The 17,339-nt window shown below is 36.8% G+C and overlaps 1 protein-coding gene across 7 annotated transcripts in view; it reads left to right on the forward strand.

Annotated features, from left to right (window-relative positions):
• Positions 1–17,339, forward strand: part of SLC38A9 (solute carrier family 38 member 9) — an 83,589-nt gene that overhangs the window by 16,440 nt on the left and 49,810 nt on the right. For 4 of the 7 annotated variants that reach the window (XR_003212204.2, XM_025892386.2, XM_073905485.1 and 1 more), the window contains one exon: positions 16,749–16,881. Coding sequence is in view for 6 of the 7 variants with exons in the window: in XM_025892386.2 (XP_025748171.1) it covers positions 16,749–16,881 (133 nt within the window). In the remaining variant the exon portion in view is untranslated. Of the gene's footprint in view, positions 1–3,010; positions 3,047–16,620; positions 16,882–17,339 lie in introns of those variants that run through there. The other 3 variants (XM_025892388.2, XM_025892387.2, XM_073905486.1) reach the window with 2 other exon arrangements.

Genomic DNA, 17,339 nt, shown 5'->3' on the forward strand with positions numbered 1-17,339 from the left:
CAGGAACTATTATTTGATGAGGAAAAAAAGTAGGAGTACCTAAAAACATTGTTAGTTCTATTAAAAGATGGGTTACTTCACTTTGTATGCATAAAAAAAACCTCAGACACACTGAGGAAAGTTATCTTCATTAGAAGAACCAGCTTAGACAACTATTTCTAGAACATTGATCATTTTGGATCATAACTTTGGTGATGTCCCATTACAATTTTACCTGTGTAATATTATAATTTAGATATATTTTAAAATCTGTTCTTAAAATTAGGCTTAATTTAGCCTCATCTTCAGAGGTTTGTGAAATGATGAGTTTCATCATTATTCTAATATGCATTATGATAAATATCAAGTAGTTAAGATAGCATTAGTCCTTGTGCTACCTAAAAATCATCTCACATGTAACCACACTTTGGGAAACTTTGGCCATCAGAGTATAGAAAACAACATTTGATACTAATTTTAGCTTGCTTTTCCTCAGTTTAGCTTGTGATTAATTTTATCTCTTACACTAGGTGGCAATCAAAATCATGTATCAGTTCAAATGTGACAATTTTAAGAACTCCTTTGAACTGATAATGTGCTGGATCTGCTTATCACATTGGTGGAACGGGGGTCTAATTAGACTCATGGAGGATGAAGCTTGTCACTGTAGAATAGGAATACATGCCATAACCATTTGAATCATTTGAGGAACTTCTGCCAGCTATACATGTACACTTTTCTCTCTACACACCTCTCTTCCCCCTCAGTTTTTTGTCTGGCTTGGGGTGGAGTTAAGAATGTGGGTGGAGGGACAGAAAAGTTTAGAAATCTCCTATGTCGGATGTGATAAATTCCATTGGCAATCACTAGTCCGAGAGATTGTTTTCCTGCTTTTCCCAGACTTTCTGGTAACCAAAGATAGAGCTGGTATTCAGGGTTGCTTCATACTGTGCTACTGCTCTGGGATTATGCCCCTTGAGAGTTGAACATTCCAGCTGGCCTGAAACCAGACTGTGAAGTGGTTAATTTCTTTTTGAGCTCTTTTTCAGTTTTCTTCTACCAACATTTCCTTTTCCATTTTTCCTAGGGCCTAGGGTTTTCATGCTCCTTTTGTATCCACAGTGTTCCCCAGGGCAATAATTCACCCAGCAGTTTCCTCTTAGGCAATGCTTGGTAAAGCATACTTTTCCTCACCCCTTTTTCACTAGTACTTATCTGTCCTATTCTTGTAGGGATCTGTTGTCTCTTTGCTGTTTTAATGGGAAACAGTCTGAGGTGTCAGAGACCTAGTCTTTTACCTTTTCCATGGCTATTTCCATTTTAATGTGGAGAATCCCAGAAATATAAAAGCCTAACCTAAAAGTTAGATTTTTTTTTTTTTTTTGGTAATTGACAATGTTGCAAGAAGTCTGGTAAGCCAGTGGGACAGAGGTAGATATTGAAAATAAGCAGCATTCCTGGTGCCTTCAAACACACTATGCTACGGCCCCTGGTTTCTTAGAATGTCTACTAGTCTGCACATATATAAGTTGGCCTCTTTCTGTTTCATCTGGCAATAATACTATCCCTGATTAGCAGCCTGAATTGACTCTTTTGGGTTCTGGGAGAGAGAAGGAATAACAAAGCAAAGTGAAGAGTGTATTAATTTATAAGGGTAGATCTGGGCCCAATAATAATGATTGGAAGTGGTTACTAAGGCTTGGTAGTTCCATAGTTAGGGATTATGGAGATGTATAGCAAGAGATAAAAGAGTAGTTTTCCCAGGACTGTTGGTTTCCAGAGCTGCATAAATTACATTTTTTTTTTTTTTGAGGAATGTGCCATCCATGTTAATTAGATGGGACTAGGGTCTTGACTATATATCAGTGACATGGAACGGACGGCCCACTTGCTGATTACAGCACTCCTTCTGTATCCTCCCTCTCTTCCTTGTTTTTCCTCCTATTCTCTTCCCTCTCCTGTCTACTTCTCTCACCCTTCTTCCCCCCGTGTGTCACTCCCCACATTACTTTTCCACAATGGAACCCTTTTTTGCTAAATGCTTACATACATCTTTATAAGTCTATGTGCATTTGGAAATACATCAAAATATGAAATGATTTTTATCTAATGGATGATTTTCATTTTCCTCTATAACTTATATATTATCTTCAGTATAGACAGTGTACTACTTTTATAATGAGAACCAAGTTATTCAGAAAATATAGCATTCAGGGGCGCCTGGGTGGCTCAGTCAGTTAAGTGTCTGCCTTCAGCTCAGGTCATGATCCCGGGGTCCTGGAAATGAGCCCCACATCGGGCTCCCTGCTCAGTGAAGATTCTGCTTCTCCCTCTGCCCCTCCCCCTGCTCATGCGCACTTGTTCTCTCTCTCTAATAAATAAATACAATCTTAAAAAAGAAAAGAAAATATAGCATTCCTATAATTTAGGATAAAAGTAGTATATGCAAAATGAAAACCCATTTTCTTAAAAGCATTGTTTAAATCACCTGTGCTTCTGTGGACTGTTACAAATCATGTTTTTTCTCTACTTGGTGGAGCTTTTTTAGTAGGAGGGTATAAGGAAGTTTCTGACAACAGAAGCATAAGGAAATAAATTCCATCACATAGAGGCAAGAGTTGTTGAAATATTTTGGTATATTTCATCTTGTCCTTTTCTATGATTTTTTTAAAGAGGTCACATAGTCTATACAATTTAATATACTGCTTATTCAGTTTAAATTCATTACTTCTGCCTTTTATTCCCTAGCTATCTCCCTGCCTGCCTCCTTCTCTATCTCCGTCCCTCTCCATTTGCCTCCTCCCGTCGTTCTTTCTTAATATGTTTTCCTTTTGTCAGTAAACATCCACTAAGCTCCTGTAGTGTGCGAGAAAGTGCTCAAACACAGCCCCTACCTCCAGGGAAGGAGAGAGGTACACACTGAAAAAAAGGGAGTACTATGATGAGCAGTTATAAATATTTTGATTTTATTTTTTTTTTAACTCAGTGCTCATTTTTCATTAGGAAAAATACTGGTTTATCCCATCCTGAGCCAGCATTACCAAGAACTCTGTGGAATTATATCCCTGTGAGTAACTATGCTCTAGGGTCTGGCTTAGCCCAGCCAGGAATACAACAAGGCCATTTGTAGTACTGATGGCTAGGTGTTTTGGGGGCTTTCTGTAAGGCACTGCTCTGGGTAAGAACATTTGTTGTAGCAGTTGTTTTGACTGAGGTTGAAGTTCTTTCATTTGATTTTTGTTTTGTTTGTAATATGTTGGTGGTAGATTTTCTAAAGGATTAAGCTGGATGAAGTTTACTAACATCTGGTTACCAACATTTCTAAAGGAAAAGCCTATTCAGATGCTCCCTGACATAGATGTGACAAGGGCATGAGGCCTCCTCCCTCCTTATCCCCTCGGCCCGCCAGGAAGGGGAATAGAAGTCCTTATCTCCACCTCTAAGTCCCTAGGGAGACTTTCAGTGGTCTATGGCAAGAGTTAGGAAACTTTTTTTATAAAGGGCCTGATAGTTAATACTTTAGGCTTTTTGGTCCTATGAATTAAATTTTGCCATTGTGGGGTGATAGTAGCCATAGAATACAAGATTACGTGGACATGGCTGTGATCCAATGAAACATGCCATAGGCTGGATTTGTCGTATCCTGCCATAATCTACCAACCTGTGATCTTTAAGAATGGGTTTTAGGGACTCAGGTGTATGCAACCATAGGGACGTACTTTGTACTGCTGTGACTCCTAGGGATACCTCTTGCCTTGTTCCTGGAAAAGTTAGAAAGTAAGGGCTACTCACCTTAATTTCACTCTGCCCCCACAACTGCTTCTAATAAAACTGTTCTCATAAAGTGTTCTGATCAAAATGGCCCTTTGGACAATAAAACAATCTCTAGCCTTTCCCTGAACTTCCTGCCCCTGATGCAAGCCTAAAGTCCTTTGGCAAGGTTATCCAAGGATTTTAACTGCCATAAACTCTAGGGATAGAGACTGAAGCCAGAATGATATATAAGGGGAAAGTACCAGGTTTCAAGGAGAAGTAAAAAGTTTTACAGTAAAAGTTGTGCTTAAAAATCACTGAAATGTCCCCCCAAAACTGTATTGTCAGCATTTTCTCATATGAAGAATTCTTTTTTTTCCCCAAGATTTATTTATTCATTTTTAGAGAGAGAGAGAGAGAGAGAGAGAGAGAGAGTGAGGGGGAGGGGCAGAAGGGGAAGGAAAGGGACAAGCAGACTCTGTGCTGAGCGACCATGAGATCATGACCTGAGCCGAAATCAAGAGTGGGACACTTAACCAACTGAGACACCCGGGCACCCCAAGGGTTCTTTCTAAACATTATGTTAAAAAATATGAATTTAAATGTATCATAATTTAATAATGTTTAAATATTATGCTGTTTATAATTATTTAAAATAATGCTGATTAGCAGCTTTCTACATACCATATTTTGATTTCCTTCTAGTAGAGTCTCAGAAGTATAATTATTAGATTAAAGGATATAAACACAATTAAGGCTTTTGATACATATTACAGCCAAATTGTTTTCTACAAAGATTGTTCCACATTATATTCCTACCAGCAATGTATGAAAGTTCCTATTTCACAATCCCCTTTCTAGCACTGTTTATTTTCTTTTTTCCTAAAATATCTCATATTTTGTTTATAAAACTTTCCTATATGTAAAAGTTGGTTAATAGAAGCCAGTTAGCAGGGCAGATTTCACAGTGGACTCTTGCCTTTATGGTCTATTCTGTTACTGTGGCTGAGTCGGCTGAGTAACATGCCATACAGCTAACAATGGGTTCTGATCAGGCTACTACAATATTTGCCATCTGTGTTGAAAATATAGCTTTTATCACCTGAATGACCATTTGGGTAGACCATCTGTTGCTAGTGTATTTCCAGTGGCAAAGCAGAAGTTCTCTTAGTCATCTGCCTTTCTTGAGCCATGACGAATATATCTAAGGCTTGATGTGTAGTAGGCCTTTCTTAAGTTATGGGAGAGGAGCAAGAAAGCCTTATTTTCTTTGGTGATCTGTTTAAAAAATAGGTGAGTTTTCCTTTTAGCATTTTCAATTTCTAGGCAATTGAATTAACATAGCAAAGCAATGTTGATATTCATTTGAAGAATCACATGTATATATTAAAAATAAGATTTTATCTTAGTATTTATATTTACTTAATTCCTCACCTCTTTGTATTCCCTTTCCAGTTTTTAAGGAAAGGAAATTTTAGTTAAAAATGCTGACCTGGCATTTTTCTTCTTCCCCATTTTTTTTTTTTAATGGAGAATATTTAGGTTACAAGATAGGAAGTTTTATTTCTTTTCCAGAAATTCTTTTGATAGATTTGTGTAAGAAGGAGAGTAGCAACTGGCATGACATTGCAGGCTGAAGCCTACCCTTTATTTATAAGTAAGACAAATCTTTATTTCAAAATACTAAGTTAATGATATTCTTAACTTATTGCACTTAAGTTAATTGAGACAATTTGTGATTTATTTTTGCATTCTCATAGAGCAGTTAAAAGGAAGAGTTGTTGGAGAACTATGCTGTCTTGGGAATTTTTCCCACATTCCTAATCTTCCTTTGTTGAGGTCACTCACCATGTCCTGTTTGTGGGTCTGCTTTTTCTAGGTGGAAGATAGGATGAAGCGATGGTGGTGGTACTATTTTATATCAACCTAGAGAAAAATGGAAGAATATATGTTGATATTTGCTTACAAGTGCTTCTACCTTGATTCCTGGTGTTTATTTAATTCTTTTAGCCTCAATCCAGTGCTGATACTAAAAACAAGACAAAAATCCGCACATTTCTGTTAGTGATCGTTTTGTGGCCATAAAAGAAGAGACTGTTTATTTTCAGGACAGTAGGATTAAACCAGTTTATGGATTTTTTTTTTAAAGATTTTATTTATTTATTTGACAGAGAGACACAGCGAGAGAAGGAACACAAACAGGGGGAGTGGGAAAGGGAGAAGGAGAAGCAGGCTTCCTGCCAAGCAGGGAGCCCAGTGCAGGGCTCAATCCCAGGACCCTGGGATCATGACCTGAGCCGAAGGTAGACGCTTAACAACCTAGCCACCCAGCCTCCCCATAAACCAGTTTATGGATTTTTTAAAAAGGTTTTATTTATTTATTTGAGAGAGAGTGTGTGAGCAACTGTGCCAGGTGGGGAGGGGCTAAGGGAGAGGAAGAGAAAGAATCTCAAGCGGACTCTGCACCCAGCATGGAGCCCAGCTCTGAGCTCATGACCGAAAATGAGACCAAGAGTCAGACTAAGCCACCCAGGCACCCCCAGTTTACATATTTTTGTAAACCAAAATTTGGAAGCTTGAATTGCATTGAAAGAATTTTGAAATTCATTATTAGTAGAATCTATATTTAATTAAGATATACAGGCCTGAGAATTAATATTCAAGTGAAGTTCTATGTCTACATGGTATTGATGAAGTTGTTTACTTGCAGCTAAGTAAAGCTTGGGGTTCTAAAATAAGGAATCCATAATTTTCAACCTGGGGTTTATTAACATTTATTTTTTTCATCAGACCACCCTTATCAGTTAAAAAAATAAAAATAACATTTTAAAAATAATGGGACTGAATATGTATGTGTGTGTGCATACATGTGCATATTCATTTGCAAATTATGTATATGTACTACTGAACTTACATATCATGTACCTTATAAAGCATAAAAATTATAAGATACAATGATCTTGATAAAATTAGCTTTAAATTTTATTTATGAACAGTATATTAATACTTTTATCATGTATGTTATCAATAACAATTGAATATGCTCTATTTTTTTTTTAAGATTTTATTTATTTATTTATTTGACAGAGAGAGACACAGTGAGAGAGGGAACACAAGCAGGGGGAGTGGGAGAGGGAGAAGCAGGCTTCCCGCTGAACAGAGAGCCTGATGTGGGACTCGATCCCAGGACCCTGGTACCATGACCTGAGCTGAAAGCAGATGCTCAATGACTGAGCCACCCAGGCGCCCCTATGCTCTATTATCTTAAAATATTTTGTAACACTTTGCTACACAGTAATTCAAACTGATCTGAAGTTCATTTGCATATCATCCAACAATTATGTGGAAATTTTTGTTGAAATTTGCCTGGTAGATTTTCAGTCTCCCTGATGTCACTCAGTTCTTACATTGAGTGATGGCAGTGCTATTTTGTATATTCTAGTATTCTATGCTAATTTTAAAGTCCAAAATAGTGTTTTTTAATACTGTTAATTTGAAAACAACCAGTAGTTTTGTTCACCTTTTTTGGTTCTCTCTCCAAATTATCCCCCAATCTCTCCTCTCCTTCATTTCTCACATCCTCCTAGCTCTACTTTCCACTTACTTGCAGCATTTACTTCCCAACATACACACACACACACACACACACACACACACACACACACACCTGGAGAAGGGGGAGAAAAGGCATTGAATTAGAATCTTCAGAAGGTGGCTAATCTCTGCTGGGGGAGGGAGAGAACTTAATAGAACCATCTTTACCAGGTTAACTGTGGGAGAAATCAAAACTGCTACAACCCATTAGCTTCTGTCCAAAGTGGAGGAGCTGCCCATCTGGTCTGAACCCTCCGCTGACGGGGCACTAAATATTTGAGGAAGGTCCTGAAGTTTATTAAAAGGGTTATAAGCTTTTACATTTTTTTTAAAGATTTATTTATTTGAGAGAGAGAGAACATACATGCAAGTGGTGGGAGGGCAGAGGGAGAGAATCTCAAGCAGACTCCCCACTGAGTGCATAGCCAACATGGGACTCAGTCCTATGACCCATGAGATCATGACCTGACCTGAAACCAAGAGTCGTCGCTCCTTCAACTGAGCCACCCAGGTGCCTCAAACTTTTACAGTTTTTTATAAACTTTATAAAAAATGTTATATAGGGGCACCTGGGTGGCTCAGTCAGTTAAACATCTTGCCTTCAGCTCAGGTCATGATTCCAAGTCCTGGGATTGAGCCCCACATCAGGCTCCCTGCTCAGTGGGGAGCCTGCTTCTCCCTCTCCTTCTTCCCCTCCTCCTCCTCTCTCTCTCTCGCTCGCTCTCTCTCTCAAATAAATAAATCTTTTTTAAAAAGGTTATATAAACTAATTTTTATTTGATGATTTATAATGTTTGCAAATTTCCATTTTTGAAATGTTTTGAATATTTAATTTCACTGATTTGTAAACATTTTATACTCTAAACACTTTATAGTGAAAATACTGACTGGTGCTTGTATTACATGGAATAAATACCATTTGCTTTATTATTACAATTATTATTTTGACTTTTTTATGTTTAATAACAGATTCAAAAGCCATTTACATACTTTGGAAGTTTTTAAATGTTAGAAAAAGTTTCATCCATGTATGTAAGATTGCAGATAGGAGTTTTTATTGGTGACAGACATCATTTTCAGCAATAAAATTATGTACAATGGAAACATTTCTAAACATCCATTATCAGAATATTCTCTGCTCATGTGAATTTTTAAAAAGCAGCTACTTTCTTGGGGCCCCTGGGTGACTCAGTCAGTTAAGCGTCCTACTCTTGATTTCAACTTGAGTCTTGATCTCAGATAGTGAGTTCAAGCCCCGCCCAGCGTGGAGCCTACTTAAATATGTGGAGGCTTTTAGGTTTTTAATGCATGCTGTGTACTCATGTAGCATACTTTTGATAGCAACTTGCCATCACAGGAGGGGTTAACAAATTTGGAACAGTTGTCTTTTTATAGAAAAGTAGGTAACTTGTATTTAAGTTTGACACATCTTTATTAAGGTAGTTTGCCAAAAGATAACCAGTAAATTTCTGTATAATACAAAAGATTTTTTTGGTCCCTTTTGATCTCATTACTAAATTTTGAAAGAATGTAATTCAAGTTGTATTTTAAAGTCTTTTATCACATGATATATGTACAGAAGACTGTGTAGCATGTGTGTACATTTTAATTTTATTTTTTAAAAGATTTTATTTGAGAGAGTGGAAGAGCATAAGCACGGGTAGGGGCAGAGGGAGAGGGAGAAGTAGACTCACCGCTGAGCAGAGAGCCTGATGCGGAACTCGATCCCAGGACACTGGGATCATGACCTGAGCTGAAGGCAGATGCTTAGCCAACTGAGCCACCCAGGCGTCCCATATGTACAATTTTAGAAATAATTATAAAGCCAACACCTATGCAGCCAACACCAAGGTATAGAAACAGCAGCACCCAGAAGTTCCTTATATGTCCTTCACCAAACACATCCTCCTTCCTCCCTACAGGTAACCACTCTCCTGATGTTTGTGTAAGCATTTCCCTATTTTTATTTATTGTTTCTGTATCCCTAAATACTGAATTCAGTTTTACCTTTTTGTGTACTTCATGTGAATGAGATCATTCTATGTGTATTATTTTAGAATTTTTGTTCCATGTAATTTCCATCCAAGTTGTATGTAACAATATTTCTTTCCCATGCTTTCTGGTATTTTATAACTATCTGAAGTTTATGTATACATTCTACTCTAGTTGGACATTTGGGTTGTCTCCAGTGTAGAGATCTTACAATTAATGTTCTTATAAACGTTATTACATATGTGTCTTAGCATACATGTGCAAGAACTTTTCTAGGATATATGTATGTGTATATTCAACTTAACTAGATAATGCCAAACTCTTTACTACAGGAGTTAAACCAGTTTACATTCCCACTATAGTGTGTAAGAGTTTCCATTACTCTACCTCCTGCTAGTGCTTGGTATTGTCAGATTTTAAAATTTTAGCAATTCTGGTGAACATGTAATGGAATCTCATGTTTCTTGCAAGAAAATGAGATTGGCAAAATGTTATTAATGTTTACTCATTGTGGGATTATGGGTGATTACTGTATTTGTTATGCTTTTTTTTTATGGTTTCTGAAGTATTTACACTTAACTCGTTAGCTACCACTCCATTTCTTTCACTCCTTTTTACAAAGAGCTCTTTGCAAGAATTATTTATACTTCACATACCCAATTTTTCTCTTGAACCTAATTCAGACAGGCTTTTGCCCTTACTACTCCACTGAAACTGCTCACATCACAGTCACCACTGGTCATTTCATTGATCAGTTCTCATCTCATTTGACATAGCAGTAGCACTTGACATGGTGTTAATCATTCTGTCCTCCTGAAAACTGTTTAATTGGTTTGAGGATAACACACTAAATTAACACACTAAATTGATTTTTGTACAGGTTGCTTCTTCTTATTTTGTACAGTATTTAACACTTTGATTACTTCCTCCATCATTTTTCCCCCAAGTTTTATTTTAAACGTTTAAACCTACAGAAAAGTTGAAAGAATTATCCCCATAATTTTTCATTAACTTTTTTCTTAATTTTAAAAGTAATACAAGTTTTGGGGCACCTGGGTGGCTCAGTTGTTAAATGTCTGCCTACAGCTCAGGTCATGATCCCAGGGTTCTGGGATTGAGCCCCACATTGGGCTCCCTGCTGAGCAGGGAGCCTGCTTTTCCCTCTCCCACTCCCACTGCTTGTGTTCCCTCTCTCACTGCCTCTGTCAAATACATAAATAAAATCTTTAAAAATATATAAATAAATAAAAGTAATACAAGTTTTGATGATTGTATAATGGTTATGTAAGATATCGTCATTGGGGAACCTGAGTGGAGTGTTTATGGGAACTCTCTGTACTATTTTTCTAACTTCTTTGTGACTCTAAATTATTTCAAAATATTGGGACACCTTGCTGGCTCAGTTGGTAGGGCATGAGACTCTTGATCTTTGGATCGTGAGTTCGAGCCCCATGTTGGGGATAGAGTTTACTTTAAAAAAATTATTTCAAAATAGACTTTTTCTTAAAGTAATACACCATATCTTACTCACCATATTCTAATGAACTTTTATGATATGCCAAGTACTATCCTAGCCCCTGAGAATATAAGAGTGACCAAATTAACAAAAATCCCTGCTCTTATGGAACTTTACATTTACTGGAAGCAACCAATAATAATAAGTATATGTTGTGTTAGATAGTATAAATGCTAAGGAGATATTGTAAAGCAGAGAAGATATATAAAATTACAAGGGTAGAGAAGATGGGTTGAAATTTTAGCTGTGCTGTCAAGAGTAGCTAAATACCTCATTCCTCAAGTGAGGAAAGAATTGCAAGAAGTAAAGAAGCAAGCCATGCAGATATTTAGGGGAAAGGCCTTCAGAAACTTTGTGTTTTACCTGAAATTAGTAACAAAGGTCCTGGAGTAGGTGCACGCTTGTAGTGTTTCAGGAATTGTGAGGAGGCTAGTGTGATTAGTATTTTAAGCAGTGAAGTCCAAGAGATGGGCTGGGGGAGAGGGGGTAGCAAGAGCGGCCTGATACATGAATCAGGAGTTCAGGCTAGAGATAATAGTTTGAGTGCCATTAGCATATACATGATATTTATATTTACATGACTAGATGAGTCCACCAAGAGATTGAGTCTAGATAGAGAAAAGAAAATGTCAGTGGATTAAACTCTGGATTACTCTGATTATTTGAGAGTTGGGGTTGGAGAAGGAATCAGCAGAGGATACCAAGACTGGGGGATTCTTCCCTGTAGGATCATATCCTTTGTTGGCATGTGAAGTCCTCCATGTCCTTGCCCAGGTTTACCTCATGTCTTACCCCTTTTCTTCCTGCTACTTAGAGTTTTCAAAAATACATCATGCTCTCTCTCCTGGTTATTTCTACATGCTTTTATATATTTTTTGGAAACACTATTTCTTTACTTTTTCCCATATCTGACGAACTCTGTATCTTTTAGGATTCACCTCAGCTGTAACTTCCTCAGTGATCTGTCAGACATTGTTTAGCTTCTCCTTCTATTTGATCACATAGTACACTGTACATACCTAGTACCACACAACTCTGTCCACTCTTTCTTGCTCCCACTGTTGCTCATAAGTACTCACTCTCTCTGTATTTTTCCCTCTGGATTGGAATTGCTTACCTATCTCCTCCAGCAGATTATGATCCTTCAGGTTTTATGTCTTATTCATTGTTAAATGTTTAGAACTATGCTTCATACTTGCTTGGCACTTAAAATACTTTTTAATAAATTTGAGAACCAGTACAAATTAATTAACCATAATAGAGAAAATCTTAGGCTCAGCCTTTGATAATAATGAGTGAAATTGGAGGGTAGAGCAGGGTTTTTGTGGAAAAAGATGTTGTATAAGCATCAGAGGAAGTGATAAACACATTAGCAAGCTACAGGTCACCAGTATTTTTATTATAGCAGCAAGGAATTTCTAGGTACAGTGACTTGATTAACTCCTTTTCTGTCTTTATTAAAAAGCTGCGTGTCAGACATAGTGTTTTACCAAGCAGGAAGAGACATGTACAGTGGATTCATTATTTTGGATGTTTATTTTGCTTGAGATTTTTGAATACTTGATTCCCTTTTCATTTTTTAACAACCTACCCAAGTCCAGCACCTGTTGAAGTGCTTCAGCTTTCATAGAGATGTGAATAAAAGAACAGCTTTAAGTCATAGGTCTTCATTATTGAGTATGGACCTTAAGAGTCATGGGATTATTGCTAAACTTCAGAGACGCATAACTGGTCAGTAGAAGGGTGGAAACAAATTTAAAAGCCAAAAATGCTTAAGGAATTTAAGGAGTGGAACCTAGAAAAGGTGTGAGGTAGAAATAACGTTCTTCTGTTTATAAGGGTATTAAATGAAAATATGGGATTTTGAATCACATTTTTAAATATTTTAAAAATTTTGCTAAATGTTAAAAGCATTTTCTTCTGTAGCATGACCATACATATTTATAAGGTAAAACAAATATAATTTCTACATGAAATATCATAATTTATTTTTACTTTGGCACAGTTGAGCTACATCTCATTTGGGAAGTAACACTGATAGGGAGCAATCATGTGAAACCATGTTCAAAAGAAAAAGCCCAAGTTTCAAAAGTATTTTACTCTTAATACTGTTTTCTGTATACTATTAATTTTAAAAGTGTTTTCAGAACCAACTGAAGTTCAGTTTAGAAAGGTAATTTATATTTTTTGCTCTCTCAGATGGAGCCTTAAGCGTATGTTTCTAATAATTTAGTTAAAATATGCTGAGTTGGATATTTTTTAAGAGAATCTGTTTTGAAAAGATTCCAAAATATTTGTTTGAACAGGCACTCAGCATCTCGATGAAAACTGTTGGAAAAGAAAAACTTTCAGAGTCATTCTGCTCTCATAGTACCCAAGCCAACTAAACTGGTACAGTTAACACTTCTGTTAGAGGCCAGGAGCCAAAAAATGTAGCACTTCCTGGACTGCTTTTCAGCAAGCCTTCAAGCCAACTTAGTGGTTGATATTAATACCGTTGGATTTTCAGAGTAAAAAGCTACAAGTAGAACATCTACATTTCTCTATTAATATACTTGTTAGTCTCTTTTAGTAATCCTTGATTAATTACAATCTCTGTTTTATGTTGGCCTTAAAGCTGTAATTCTTTCTTGAATTTTGTGGGGTATTATTCTTGCAAAAAAAGAAATGAATGCTTTGTAGATTGTGAAACCAGGTATGATTAAACTTTCTCCTGGACATAAATATTTTTACACTGCTTTTTAGTACTGCTGTCACAGTAGATACACAATTTATATAGAACACTATAATAATGCTTTGGGAGGGTTGGTAGTTATCTAAGGCTACCAAATTTATAAGTAGGGATAGTTTATTCAGCCTCTGATGCTCTTGTTTTCTTTATATCACCTTCAGATTTATTGACATCCCTTACTTCACTTGGTAATGATATGCTTAGTAGAGGTAGACTGTCATGTTGATCTCTATAGCCACATATTTGCTCTAGTAAGTGCTCAACTTTAAGATATATGTTGGATTGAACTGGAAAGTACCCATCCTATTTAGGTGCTGTGGTGGAGAATAAATAGCAAAAGAAAGATTCCAAGATTCTGTATACTAACTAGAGAGACAGGATTAAATTTAACATCTGTACTATCATTTCTCTAATGTCTAGTAGTTAAAAAAAATAGCAGAAACTAAAATTTCAGTCACTTGGTTTTTCAAGTACTTCCACAAAATTAGATTGTCTCCAGAAATGACTAACAAATGTAGTTTAAATTCAGTTTAATTAACATATAGTATATTATTAGTTTCAGAGGTAGAATTTAGTGATTCATCAGTTGTATATAACACCCAGGGCTCATTCCATCAAGTGCCTTCCTTAATGCCCATCACCCACTTAACCCACCCCCCACCCCCTCCCTTCCAGGAACCCTCAGTTTGTTTCCCATAATTAAGAGTCTCTCTGGTTTGTCTCCGTCTCTGTTCTTGTCTTATTTTTCCTTCCCTTCCCCTCTGCTCATCTGTTTTAAATTCCACATATGAGTGAAATCATATATTTGTCTTTCTCTGACTTAGTTCGCTTAATATAATACCCTCTAGTTCCATCCACTTCATTGCAAATGGCAAGATTTCATTCTTTTTGATGACTGAGTAATATTGCATTGTAGATATATACCACATCTTCTTTATTCATTTATCTTTCAATGGATGTCTGGGCTCTTTCCATAGTTTGGCTATTGTGGACATTGCTACTATAAACATTGGGGTACATGTGCCCCTTCAAATCACTGTGTTTGTATCCTTTGGATAAGTACCTAATAGTGCAATTGCTGGGTCATAGGGTAGTTCTATTTTTAACTTTTTGAGGAACCTCCATGCTATCTTCTAGAGGGGCTGCACCACTTTGCATTCCCAACAGTGTAAGAGGGTTCCTCTTTCTCCGCATCCTCACCAACATCTGTTGTTTCCTGAGTTGTTAATTTTAGCCATTCTGACTGGTATGCAGTGTTATCTCATTATGGTTTTGATTTGTATTTCCCTGAGGCCGGGTGATGTTGAGCATTTTTTCATGTGTCTGTTGGCCATTTGTATGTGTTCTTTTGGAGAAACGTCTGTTCATGTCTTTTGCCCATTTCTTGATTGAATTTTTTGGTTTTTGGGTGTAAGTTTAATAAGTTCTTTATAGATTTTGGATACTAGCCCTTTATCTGGTAAGACATTTGCAGATATTTTCTCCCATTCCATAGGTTCCCTCTAGTTTTGTTGACTGTTTCTTTGCTGTGCAAAAGCTTTTTATCTTGATGAAGTCCCAATAGTTCATTTTTGTCTTTGTTTCCCTTGCCTTTGGAGACATGTCTAGCAAGAAGTTGCTGTGGCCGAGGTCAAAGAGGTTGCTGCCTGTGATCTCTAGGATTTTGATGGATTCCTGTCTCACATTTAGGTCATTCATCGATTTTGAGTTTATCTTTGTGTATGGTATAAGAAAGTGGTCCAGTTTCATTTCTCTACATGTGACTATCCAATTTTTCCCATACCATTTGTTGAAGAGACTGTCTGTTTTCCATTGGATATTCTTTTCTGCTTTGTCGAAAATTAGTTGACCATAGAATTGAGGGTCCATTTCTGGGTCCTCTGTTCTGTTCCATTGATCTATGTGTCTGTTTTTATGCCAGTACCATACTATCTTGATGATTACAGCTTATGACTAACATACATTTTAAGCTTCTTTCAGAACTGTAAGTGTAGAAGACTTTGTTTTGTTTGTTTGTTTTTTGTTTTTTATTTGACAGAGTCACAGTGAGAGAGGGAACACAAGCAGGGGGAGTGGGAGAAGGAGAAGCAGGCTTCCCACTGAGCACGTAGCCCGATGCGGGGCTCGATCCCAGGACCCCAGGATCATGACCTGAGCCAAAGGCAGACGCTTAACAACTGAGCCACCCAGGCACCCCATTGTGTAGAAGAGTTATATGGAACCAGAGAAATCTGAGGGTTTTTTTCCTTCATTATTTGGATCTATGTGTATTTTGAAAATAGCATATTATATGTAATTTGGGGCATAGCATATGCAGTTTGGGGCACAATATCATTTGTGACTTTGAGAGATTTGAGAATCAGTGGAGAAAGGCAGTCCTTTTCATGGTTTTTCTGTTTTGGATCATATTACTGGAAGTTTAGAAGCAAATGGAGGGAGTTTTGGTAATGAACTGGGAGGGTTAGTAATTGAAAATGATGATTGAAAACCAGATCTGCAGTTGATTGGGATATAGTTATGGGAAAGAAGCATACACATAAATATTAGCATAATAGGATTTGTTACTGAAGTCCAAATACAGTAGAATGAGGCAAAATATCGCTAGTGTCTTGATGTTCCATTTGATAGGACTTCAGACAAGTTTCACAAGGGGTATGGTTGAGATTACTAATCTTTAGTACATGAACCAAGCAGTAGATATTTTATTTGTCATAGGAAGTAATTTAGGCCCATAAAGAAGGAGTGGAGACTCTTTTAGTAGAAGAGAGTAGTTCCTCTTTAGTAGAGGAACATTTATGACAATAATTTCTTTGATTTAGTGCCAGAAGCTTTTTGAGAGGATATTCAAAGCTGTGTGGGTCTAAATTTCATTGTTGAAAACTGACAGCTGCTATACTTCTTTTTAATAACTGACTGAAACTCTTTCTGTTATATCTCCTATTGCTAAATTCCTAAAGATTAAAAAAGTGTATTTATAATAGTATTATGAGACAAAAGCTTTAGTCTTTGGATTGGATAATACTTCTTTTGTGATATTTTCTTTTCCCACCAAAAGTGAGAACTGAATGCCTTGCCTTGGTACATCCCATTTCTAATGGAGGACAAGAAGTTATTTTCTTCAATGGCTGACTTCCAGAATTTCTGGCTGAATGTTCTTTGTCAAGTGTATATTCCCTTCTCTAGGCCTTTCTATATAGAGCCCACAAACATCATCAATGTGAATGATGTCATTCAGAGGGTTAGCGACCATGCCTCTGCCATGAACAAGAGGATTCATTACTACAGCCGGCTCACCGCTCCTGCAGACAAGGCACTGGTAAGGGGCAAACATTGCTAATTGTCTAAGGTTAAGTTGAAATGAACAGTGAACAGCATAAGCAAGGGAAACTCCCAGTGGGTGAACTTTTTATTCCAAGGATGGCATCATGGAAAATCAAGATAGTAATTAGTACACATCTTACATCTCAGGCTAGCTCAGCCTTATCTAGCATGACATAGAGATTTGAAATAATCTCTCTATGTTGACAGTAGCCTAAAAGATTTGTTGGATTGAATTCTGCTAGTCCCCAATCCTAAGAGCTCTGAGGAGTATAAATTACTGAAGTACTTTAGTAGGTCATTGATAAAGAACATAAATAATAACAGATCTGATTAATCTGTTCAGTTATTAAGTTTGAAGCTACAAGGGAAAAAAGTTTTTAGACGTTTTCTACAGGAGTGGGAAATTGAAATACATACAAACACATATAATATTGCTATTTAGTAATGTCCTTT

The sequence above is a fragment of the Callorhinus ursinus genome, unplaced genomic scaffold, assembly GCF_003265705.2.
Source record: "Callorhinus ursinus isolate GAN/ISIS: 27379988/994484 unplaced genomic scaffold, GSC_fseal_2.0 scaffold23, whole genome shotgun sequence".
Classification (NCBI taxonomy): Eukaryota; Metazoa; Chordata; class Mammalia; order Carnivora; family Otariidae; genus Callorhinus; species Callorhinus ursinus.